Raw genomic sequence first — 12239 nt, forward strand, 5'->3', positions numbered from 1 at the left:
GTATAAAAACATTTTGGTTTAAGACTGTGACACCTGGAGTGGGTGTAAAATTTATTTAGTCCCAGTTTTTAAACAGAACTTAAATGTGTTTTTCAGGACTGAACATTTAATGTCTTATGAAGTTACGAGGGTTCACAAATGCTAGAAAAAAGGTGACTTAACAAAACAAGAGATTTCAACCCACCTCTGTGTATTTCAAGGGTCTGTCAATTTGGAAAAATAGTGATACTTACAAGGAAACATTTTCCATGACTTCTTTAAATATGTCAAACAATCTGCTAATTTTACAGTGCCTGGTGGAAAGCAGGACCCACATTTATTATGAGAATGTTGCTGCTGTATTTGTCGTTTACTTTTACCCATTGTGACTATGCTCCTTACTACTCCTTTTCGAGCTTTACTCTGAGTTTGAACTGGCATCCATCCAATCTCTCTTAGTCCAACAGTAAATAACCTGTGACTCGTGTTACAGAGCTGCATTAGCATTGTAATAATTACACTGTGTGGTATATTTCATCACTACCACTGACTTCAGGTCTTTGGCAGTTCCCCTCTGTCATATTTCTCTCAGCATTCATTCTCTAACCACTTACTTTGTGTGTATTGTGTGTGTGTGTGTGTGTGTGTGTGTGTGTGTGTGTGTGTGTGTGTGTGTGTGTGTGTGTGTGTGTGTGTGTGTGTGTGTGTGTGTGTGTGTCTTTGTACCGACTGAACTCTGTGGCAGAATCAGCAAGTCAATATAGCTGATCAAACAGCCCCAGACAAGAGGAATACTGAGTGAACTACTCAGAAGGAAAGAGTGTGTATAATCTGTGTGTGTGTGTGTGTGTGTGTGTGTGTTTGTGTTGATACCAAAAACCTTTGTTGTGAGGTCATTTAGGCAGGTCCTCACATTTTATAAGGCAATAGGTGGGTTAGGATTTGGTTTCAGCACACAAAGGGTTGTAGTTATGGTTCATTGTGATGGTTGAAGATTAGGATAGATTAGATTGTCCCTCATAAATATAGAAAAACCAACGTGTGTGTATGTTTGTGGATATGCATGTGTGCAGGAGAGCAGGTCTGATCATGCTTTGATGTCTGAGCCCTGACAAAGCGAGCAGGATGAATGTGGGTCCTGTCAGACACAGGCACACAGTCACACACTCACACACAAATGTGTTTCCATAATCTCTGTGGGGTTTACTTATTGACACTGAGCATTCCCTTGACCTAACCCTAATGATCACAAGTGAATATTTAAGCTTAACTTTAATTACTTTAAACAGGAGAAAAAAATCAGACTACTCAACCAGTCTTAAAGTAAGAAAACAGACATAACTGACAAATCAGCAAATCATATTTTAAATATCCCTGAACTGTGAGGCATTTTGTACAGCGTATATGGAGCAACCCAAGTCCTACATCATTACTGCCTCAAAACTTGTTAGTTTCCACCTCACTACATCTTCTAGTGGCGGGTGGTGTTGCAATATCTTAGTAACACCAGTGAAGTTCTTTAACCGACTACCCTACAAATACACAATGTAATGACTGAGTTGCAACATTACAAACTGGCGATGTTGCCAACTTTGCTTTGTGGCTGACAAACAAGCAGACAGCACAGAAACTTTTCTACAATGTTTAACCTAATTCTAGATGTTATTATTGTATTACCCTAATTAAATATTTCTACAATGTGTAACGCTACTGCAGTGCTGTACTTCATACATATCCAGGATGTCTTTTCCTTCTGTGGCTTCTCTTAATAACTTCAGCAATCAAGCTAAGTGGTTATATAAAGGTGGTTATCAATTGATAAATCAGCCCAGGTATTCCTAATCTTGGCTTGCATGTACAGATCTAGTAACTGTAGAACAATTTTACAAAGGAAGATAGAAGTATAACAGAAAAATACAGATGTTAAATATGTAATTCAGACTGAAACCAACAAACAAAGCTGCTGCACACAAATCAGCTGTGTGTGTCTGAGAGGTAAAATATAGTACTAAAAGTACTATATGCATGTGTGTGTGTCTGTAAGTGTGTGAAAGTATGTGTGCTCTGTGCACTTTAGTTAGTAAGACTGGAAAAGTGCTCTATAAATAAAGTTTATTGAAACGAGAAAAGAAAGCCAACAGAAATGCCTACTCTGTATCAAAGTTAACAGACTGATTTGGATTACAGTCTTTTTGATATATAATTACAACTGCATGTTCAAATAAGTTGTAAGGTTGTTTATATATGTATGTGTGTGTGTGTGTGGTTGTTTGTGAGGCAGTTTTAGCGTTGTTCTTTCAGCTGCAGTGGTCTAAGAACAAGTGAAAGAAGCTGAAAGAACAACAAATACAAAAGCAAACATCAAACCACTTACCTACATTTTATATAAGACGGCAAGTAAAAGGCTTAAGTGCCCTGTTTTCACTTATAAAACAAGTTTAACCTTCTTTGCACCAACAGGAAAATATAGCAAGGAATAAAGTTGCTTATAAGAATTGCTGTCTCGTATTAATTTTTGTGAGTGAAAGTCAAAACTGTAAACTACCTCTAAAAGACCCCTCTTCTAACTGTGCACTTAGGACCACAGGCTTTTCCAGCAATGGTAACGCCTTTTTCCACAGAACTGACTGGTCATTAAGCTGGTTTTGTACTTGCTGCTGTCTTATCTCACGCATAACCTACTGTAGGTGTGCATGGGAATGTACCCCCTATAAGAATTCATCTAAAAACTCATGATTAAACCTGAAGTTATCTATTGGAGCCAACTCATCCTCTGGGCTTTACTTTTTTCTGTTAGTAATGTGAAACTTAAGCAGACATAGGAGAGCTTTTATGTATAGCAGGGGTGGGCAACTCCAGGCCTCAAGAGCCAGTGTCCTGCAGGTTTAAATATCACCCTGGGTCAACACACCTGAATCAAATGATTAGTTCATTGCCAGGCCTCTGGAGAACTTCAAGAAATGTTGAGGAGGTAATTTAGCCATTTAAATCAGCTGTGATGGATCAAGGATACATCTAAAACCTGCAGGACACCGGCTCTCAAGGCCTGGAGTTGGCCACCCCTGATGTATAGGCTAGCATTTATTTGGCCGACTTGCAAAGAATAAACAATGCATCATCATCAAATTGACTATTTACACACATCCCTGAAGTTTTATGCTCCCTGTAGTGAGACAAGTCCTCCAAGGTTGGTGTGCACTCAGTTTAAAGTACCCACCAGGACATACAAATATGAAAAGCACAAATACACAATCACACTGTGGAGTCTGACCAGGAATTGTGTGGAACTCCAGGGTGGAGCTGTCAGTAACTATATAGAGCAGAGATGGGTCGAGAAAGCCTCAATTTCTCCTCTCTCTCTCCACTTGTTCTCTTCCATCAAAACCACACTCTCGCCTGTACACACATAATATTAGAGTAATGATGATGGTTTAATGGATGATTAAATTAGCCTTTGTCTTTGTTTCCTTCATCATTTCATTGCTTTGTTTTCCTGCTGGTTAGTATTTTTTTCTAAGTTAAGATAGTATTCCCCTCCTCCTCCTATTTCCTCCTTCATTTTTATCCCATTTCTTCCTCTCTGCTTCAACCATGTGTGGAGCAGCTGGTGGGTTATTATGCATTTCTGTGTGTTACTGTAGATTAAAATAGTTTGAAGTACAGTAGGACTACAGAGTTATATTGGAACACTTCCCAACATTTATGCAATGCTTCTACGTGAAAATCCCCCTCAGTTTTTTATAAATAAGGAAACTCTCCTTGCACTATAATAACTAGATTCAATCTTAGGTTATGCTAAACTATAATTATTTAAACTGCTTGGCTCTTAGCTCAGTCAGACTACGCATGTCAACCAGACCTTTCGATTCACTTTTGGTGCATGTGGAGTTTCGTTTGGTTTCTTTTGGTGTTTCCGTTTTGCATCCAGACCACAAAAAGGTCACAGATGGATTGCGAACAGATTGTGGTTGGCATGTCTGACAAAAAAGTATCATGACATGTGGCTGGTGGATAAAATTGACAATTTTGGTCACAACATTTAAAATAGCAAGCAAAAGATCGTGTGGTGTTGAGTTCCTATGTGCAGTCATATAAATATGATCAAGTCATATAAAAGTAAAAAAATCTGCCAGAAAACACTCAAACTTTACCTGATTATAATGAGTAAGGGAAACAATGTCAGGTACAAAGTGTGGTCATTTTGTTTGTGTTCATTATACCTCTACATCTATCACAGATATCCTAAAAAGTGCCATAAATTAACGGCACTAATGCATTTTTGTGTCACCTGACTGTGAGGAAGAATTAAGAATTAAAAAAGATAAACGACACGTTTTGGGGAAATATATATTAAAAGTGAAACCTATATACAGCAGTGCAGATGTGAAAGATAAATAAATAGATAAATAAATAAGTAGATAGACCAGCTTGTGAGTTGTACATGGACAGTAGTGGAAATGACCAACGGTAGCAGGTATGACAGTAGTGCAAAAAAAAAAAAGACGGTCAACAGCATTTAAGATGTGAATGTAACTTGTGAGAGTGTGTTATAGTACAGGGGTATGAACTTAAATTATTGAAAAACAAAGCCGATACTTTAAAAAAAAACAAAAAACCCAAGAACATGCACAGTTGTGTAAAAGAATGTTTTCAGAGGATTCTTGAGGTATACTTGATTAAAAAAACTACGGTATGACTTTATCAGTCTACTTTATCTGCTGTGGAGGAATTTTGGCCTGCGTGTCTTTGCTATGTTGCTTCATTTTATTGAGGTTTGCAGGCATTCGCCTATGCACAGCTCTCTTAAGATCCTGCCATAAGATTCAGCCATTCTGTGTAGATTTGCTACTTTGTTTTGTTGTATCACCCAATTGCAAACTCAGTAAATATGGTCACATTAATTTGTTTCCAGTTACTGTATAAAATGTGATTTAAGAAATTGTAGCTAGGCTTTTAAGCAGCATTACATTCTTTCCATGCAAAAGCTCTGTGTATATGCGGCTTCTGATTAGTAATTGGACACTTAATTAATTTGTTGTCAATGAAAACAGAGTATATTGACTGCTACAGACGACTTTTTAGGAGATAAGCCTTTTTTTAATGTCTTCATTTATTAATGTATATTTTAATTTTCAAATAATGAACATGCACCTGTATGAAGATTCAAATAGCATTAATAGAGTTTTTGAATCTTTCCAACTTTATTGAAGTTGCAATTCTGTGATCCATACTAGAACAATTATATATATGGTTCGACCCACATTTACTGATTCCTTTTCATTTTAATCCCTATTTTGCAGCTAATTCATTACGCATCAAACTTAAGGCTGGACAGAATGTCTTTTCTAGAGCATCGTACTGAAAAAAAAAAGCCATACAATCGATAACTGCACTCATCTCCACTTATAGGTTGCAATGAAAACACTGCTAACATGAAAAATGATAGACATTCACTTAAAACACTGAAATTAGTCTTTAGTTATGTAAAGCAGTACAGACTTGCCTTGGGATTCCTGAGCACTGATTTCTGGGAGGTTATTTTGTTTTGCTTTTTGCACACTCAGGGTCAGATGGAGAAGGTCGTGGGGTAGTTATAGCCCCTCAGGTTGTATATTCCCAGTGTGTGAGGACTCCCTTTCAATCTGGTTGCCAAGCTGTGTTGGTATTAAATGTGTATATTGACTGTATCTTATGATCTGGTAGCTAGGATAACACAAACTATGGATGCATGTATTGCAATTTTACACAAACATAAAAATATTGGGGAAATCTGGGTGGTGTGCTTTGATGTGACTTGTGCATAGTTTTGACATTTCTCCTCTTATTTGCTCATTTGCTCATTTAAGCAAAAATACCTGCAGTACACATTTCCAGGGTTGTTACTGGCTCAGATTGGGCCTTTTTGTAGGGTTGGGGGATGCACATAAGCGCAACTGGTCTGCATATAACTAAGTTTAATTAGTCTTACCAGAAGTCTGTACATTATTTTTCTTATTTCTGGCCATTTGATAAGCAAAATTGTACTTTCAAATCATAATGAAAAATCCCACTGTTTCTTTGGTAGATTCTATAATTTTTATATACAGGAAAAACACAGATTTCTACAAAAGGTATTTGCCTATTTTCACATCTTACACTTTAACAATACATGCAGCTACTTCGGCTGTACATCTGTAAAACATAAACACAGCTGGCATGTATTAATTTGCTGTAGTGTGATTGCTTATTCTATTATTTTGGTGCACCATTGTTTTATTGTTTGTTACATCCTGTTCTCTGCTGAGCCTACCCTTGGGTGTAATCAAACGTTTCATCCAACTAAAAGCTGCCCTTAGCTGGATTGCTGCAATGTATACACAGTCAGTTTAAAGTTTGTCAGCTGTAGAGTAAAGTCAGGTACTTTCCAGGCTGTCTGTCAGTCAAGATCAAGGCGACGATAGATTCTGAGAGAAGAGGAAGTGCAAAGAGAAGTTGTTTGAAAAGGTGAAAGTTCCACTGTGCTAAAAATAGCTTGCTTTTCGATGCATTTAGGCCTGCTTGCAGCGCATTTGTGGCCTTTTTCTTCACTATAAACTATCATATAAATATCAGCACATCTTTAAAGCTGCATTAAGCAATATCCACCTATTGCTTTTCAATCAGGTCGTAGGCTTGGTTCAGTGAAGCTTAACCAGTGCACCTGCTCTTGCAAAAGGAAGTGTATAACCAGCTGACTCAAGCCGGCTTTACACTTTCTGTGTAGCGCTAAATGACGGAGAGGCGAAGTAGCTGAAGAACGGCGAGCACTTATAGCAACCCAAAGACATCCAGATATTTTTCTCAAGAGTCTGTGGACCAAACCAGGGCTGAAATGAATTTACATTCAACATGTGGCCAAAAAGATGACTGCAAACCCAGATTCCTCTGTTTCTGCTGAATGTGTAAGTAGTTGTTTGCTTAAAAGTTAGGAGCTGGTTTAGTGTTTTCTTTATTGTTTAATGCAGCTTTAATTTCATATTTGGGTTAAAATGATAAATGTTAAAGGCCACGTGCTCACATCAAGGGCACGTCATGGTTCACAGGATAGACAATGGTGTGCTAACTTTTTTTTAATTTAATTTAATTTTTTTTATCATTTTCAGCTTGTTTAATTCATACCACGTGTTTTGTTCACATCTTTTTAATTTATTTCAGCTAATGTATTATTATCAGTAGATATCCACAATTTTTAATATGCTTTTTATAGTAATACACAAGTGTATTATTTCAAATAGCAAGTTTCACACTAAAGTCAACCACTTGGACCAAAGTTGTTGACTTTAGTGGATTGGTTTGATTTATGTAGTGTGAGTTTGATGTGTTTGTTGTAATTAATTAAGTCTATTAAACACTATATTTATGAATAGTTCTCCCTTTAGCATTTGATTTAATTTTAATAAGTGCTGACAAAGTATTATGAGTAATCTTTAAAGCATTTTTTTTTACTTTTATAACTCTTTGATTCTGATTTTGATTCTAACTCTGTAAACAAATATAAAGTGCTACCCTGTCACTATATGGAGTCTGGAGACCCTGCTTGATCCCACATTAAGTCTAAGAACCTGGTGGTCTATAAATGTAGATAACTCTTTGCTGTTATTTTACAAAAGGGCAACAGCATACATTTAAAGCAAAATAGTACATTTTAGCTATTATGTATGCTGTAAGGCCACCAGAAATGTAACTTTGGATTACAACCTTGTTTCTGTTTGACTGCAAGTGTTAAAAGTGTGTGCTGGAGTATTTTAACGTGTCCCAAGGCCCTTTTAGTCACCTTTTTGCATTATCTGACTTTTACAGGCCGCCTCAGCTGCTCATTACAGCCTTTGCATGCCTGTTAGCGTAAGCTAGAGTTAGCGTAGCATTTGAGTTTGACATTCACCTCTGGCTCTGCACTTTTTAACGAACGATCTATAAAATCTTTTAGCAGCACACACAAACACACACATATTTAAAAAAAACCCTGCTGTGTCCCCTGGTTTAGCATTATTAAAGCTGGTCAGCTAATGGATTAGCCCCTGAACTAGAGGCAGAAGATTGTTTGAGTTCATAATTCACGAGTATTACCATATTGATATTTTGCAGTGTAAATTCATTTGTTTGAAATTTTCATAACTTAAACCTCTGTAAATATATATACATTTAAACTTGTAGGAGCAGTTAGGATCATTTAGCACTGTTATTCACATCAGTACAGCCCCCCCCTCGTCACCTCAAAGGTGTGTGTGTGTTTGTGTGTGTTTTAATGGTACCTGGGGGTGTTTATTACAGTGATCCTGTGCAGACGCCCTCTGCAGACTAATATGTGTGTGCAGTTTTGAAGTAGCTCTTTGACTGTGTGTTTTTAGGCATTTGTTTTATGTGTGGGTATAGAGCTTGCACGTGTGTGTGTGTGTGTGTGTGTGTATGATTATTATGTCTGTGGAACCCTTTGATGGGAGTAGACGAGGGCGTTCAACAGTTTTCTCATACCTAGACTGTGCACTGTGTGTTTCCCAGGAGATGGCAACCTCTGACCCCTGTGCAAACGCCCCCCCAACTCCGCCTGAGGAGCCGGCGCCTTCACCCTCCCCTCGCAAGAAGCGCGGGCGTCGGAAACAAGAGCCAGCGGAGAGGAATAAGGGTACAGCTTTAATGCTCTTTGCCCATATATGATTATTACCTTAGATTGAACAGCATTCGGAAAGGTTCTGCTAATTTTCTTTCAGTATAAAAACTTTAAACAGTTTATTTACAACAACAAATGTTATCTTTTGTGTAATTCATCTAAAACTTTACCTTTCAAAGAACTTCCATGTTGCAGCTTTTAAGGGAATGGTAATTGTACATAAGTACACTGGGGCAAAGTGATGAAAACCACGTCTTTACATCTTCATTAAATCTCTCGTTAAACCTGTACAAATGAGCCATTTCCTGTAACTTTTTTTTCCCCTGCAGACGAGCCAGATGACAGAAACTGCGACTCCCCCAGAGAGGTGAGAAAACAAGTGTCTGCAGAAATTTTGCATGTTTTCTACATGGTTAAATCAATCACTCTCATGGTATACGCAATATATAACAAGCTTTTTGTGTACATGCAGGGAGAGACTGGGAGGCTGCGGAGAAGGCCAGTCCCCAGAGTAACTTTTCAGGCTGGAGATCCATACTATATCAGCAGGAGACAGAGAGAAGAATGGCTCAGCCGCTGGAAGATGGAGGTGAGCAACGGAAAAGCTCGTATTTACACTGATATATGTTTATTTAGGAGCCCAGTTAGAGCAAATATGCTCCGTAAACCTGGGTAACTGGAGTTTTTGATGGAACTTCTTGTCTTATATATTGTAAAAGTTTTACAGGTGGACCAAGAAGATTTATAAACTTTTGAACTGGTTTTATAGATGTAGGATGCCCTTTTAAAGCAACCAAACTACAGTGGAAATTAGCTGTGGTGTCCAGAGAAAGAGGGAAATCCCCTTGAGATATTAAATCAACCTTCTTGACAGAACTGCGTGCTGAGTAATATTGCTCTGAGTGTTGTCACGATTTACAGTCTCACTTTATATGTTGGGGATATGAACTCCATGTGTTCTGTGTCTGTTAAACTTTTACAACCCCAATTCCCAAAAAGTTGGGATGCTGCGTAAAATGTAAATATAATGATTTTCAAATCTCATAAACCTATATTGTATTTACAGTAGAACATAGAAAACATATCAAAGTCATTTTGGATGGGAGCATTTGTTGCTCTAAAACCTGTATATGTTTTTCTGCACTGATGCTGCCTTTCTGGATGTTCTTCTCCCATCGTACCGTATCGTATCGTATCATATCGTATCATATCGTATCATATCGTATCATATCATCAGAGATGCAGAATTTTGAACTGATTGCTAAAAATAAGTTGGATGCTTCCTCTCCTTTTTAGTCTGGAGGTTCCAGTGTCCATAATTACCAATAAGAATTTCAAATTTGACCACAGAACAGTTTCCCACTTCATCTCAGTATATTCTAGATGAACTTTGGTTCAGAGAAGATGCCATTGTTTCTGAATCATGTTCACACATAGCATCTTCTTCATGTGATAGAGATGTAATTTGAATTTCTGGATGGCACGGTTCCTGAGCTCATGCAGTGATTTCCATGATACAATCAAACCTGTTTTAATGCAATGTGGCCTCAGGGCTCAGCTTTGTACCTTGTGCACATAGATCGCTCCAAGCTGCTGAATCTTTTGATGATATTATGTATTGATATTCAGTCTTTGCAATTTTCTATTGAGGAACATCTGTAAATGCAGTTTTTTGCAGACTGGTGAAACTCTCGTTACTTCTAAGAGACTCTAAGATGCTCTTTTTTATATATACAATCATATTACTGATAATTAGCCTATTTAATTCAACATGTTCCTGTAGTTGTTTCTTTTTAGTACCTCTGACTTTTCATCCTTTTTTTTGCTCTGTTTCAGCTTTTGAGATATGTTGCAGCCATCTAAATTCAAAATGAGCTAATTTCTTTTCAAAAGATAGTAAAGTGTTATAGTTTAATAGTTATATATATATATATATATATATATATATATATATATATATATATATATATATATATATAGTTTTCTATGTTCTACTATGAATAAAATATGGGTTTATGAGAATTGCAAATCGTATGAATTCTGCCTTTATTTACATTACTTACATTTTGCGTTACGTTCCAACTGATTTTGGAATTGGGGCTTTATTTTACTCAAATAAAAATGAGAGAAAAGTCCAAACATTTCCTGTGACTGTTTTTTTTTTTTCATTACGGCAAGGATTCCTTTAGCTGACTTCACCCACATGGCACACTCTGACATCCTTTACCTTCTCTTACACATCTTTTGCTGTTACTGATGCTGCCTCCACCTGGCATCCACTTGTAGGCTCTTTCACTGCCATATGTTTCCCTGAGGGGGATGTTATTAATGCTTCCTTGAGGGGAGCATCAAGGTCAGAGGTCGATCGTGGCTCAAAGAGTTGGCAGTTCGTCTTGTAACCGGAAGGTTGCCTGTTCGAGCCCCGGGTCGGACAGTCTCGGTCGTTGTGTCCTTGGGCAAGACACTTCACCTGCCGCCTACTGGTGATGGCCAGAGGGGCCGATGGCACGATATGGCAGCCTCGCTTCTGTCAGTCTGCCCCAGGGCAGCTGTGGCTACAACTGTAGCTTGCCTCCACCAGTGTCTGAATGTGAGAGTGAATGAATAGTGGAATTGTAAAGAGCTTTGAGGGCCCCAAAAAGCGCTATATAAATGCAATCCATTATTATTATTATTAGATTCAAAACATAAATGTTGTACATATTTTTAATTTACATAATCTATACCACATGTGTTATTTGGGTAACCTGAGATATAAAACAAGGATTCGGGGTATCTGCAGGTCTGAAAGTTCTTAAAAATGTCAATCTTCAAACACTAGAAGTTTCTGGAAAGTCTTAAATTTTCTGCAGCTCCCTGTTTTTTGGTGGAAACCTCATCGATCTGTGTGATTTCAGCCAAACCTTTCTTTAGACCTGAGGGCAAAAACTGCACCTAATACTCATAGACAGCCAGATTTTAGTGGTCTAGTCAGACATTCACTCACAAAGCCAGAAATATTGATTATATTATTGTGATAAAAGCAAATCCACATTTTTTTGGGGTTTTTATTACAACCACCGTCATGCTTTGGGGCGTGTTTGGGGTTTCTTTGTGGCCTTTCATGATCAACACCATGTGACTGACGGTTTACTTCATTATACAATCCTTGTGATTGGACAGCACACAACAGACACTCCAAAGACACAGACTGCAATTACCTGACTTCCATTATTTCAGTAAAAACAATGCTTTTATGCCATTTCTGTTTATACTGGGGAGCCTGCTTGTTAGTACTGCCAAACCTATCACTTCTCAGACACCCAGTGTCACCATTAAAGCCCTGTGGTTCAGACACATCAGTGAATTAATGAATTCAGTGGGGTAAGAAATTATCTCCAGAATCAGAAGTCATGAGTCTGACTCTTCCTTGTGGCTGGTTATTTATTCACAAATGTCATTTTCATCTCTCAAGCAAAAGTGTTTTGTTTCTATCATTTTGTTCAAATTGGTAAAATTGTAAGACAAAACCTCCTGTGTCCAAATCAAGCCCCACAGGCCAAATCTGGCCTTCTGGAATTTTAATCCAGCTCACATATCTCTCTAGGTTCTTGATCAATTTCAGCCTTTCTAGTTGTAGTTGCACAGCAGCATG

At 37.8% G+C, this 12239-nt stretch overlaps 1 protein-coding gene across 10 annotated transcripts in view; it reads left to right on the forward strand.

Annotated features, from left to right (window-relative positions):
* LOC102784640 (DNA (cytosine-5)-methyltransferase 3A-like) overlaps positions 1 to 12239 on the forward strand; it is a 104923-nt gene that overhangs the window by 40523 nt on the left and 52161 nt on the right. For 7 of the 10 annotated variants that reach the window (XM_087851987.1, XM_087851990.1, XM_087851989.1 and 4 more), the window contains 3 exons: positions 8497 to 8620; positions 8935 to 8972; positions 9078 to 9194. The exons of the other annotated variants lie outside the window; for them this stretch is intronic. In XM_087851987.1, the coding sequence (XP_087708113.1) occupies positions 8497 to 8620; positions 8935 to 8972; positions 9078 to 9194 (279 nt within the window). The remainder of the gene's footprint in view (positions 1 to 8496; positions 8621 to 8934; positions 8973 to 9077; positions 9195 to 12239) is intronic. 10 annotated transcript variants of the gene reach the window in all.

This window comes from Neolamprologus brichardi, chromosome 15 (genome assembly GCF_056152115.1).
Source record: "Neolamprologus brichardi isolate AB-2024 chromosome 15, ASM5615211v1, whole genome shotgun sequence".
Taxonomy (NCBI): domain Eukaryota; kingdom Metazoa; phylum Chordata; class Actinopteri; order Cichliformes; family Cichlidae; genus Neolamprologus; species Neolamprologus brichardi.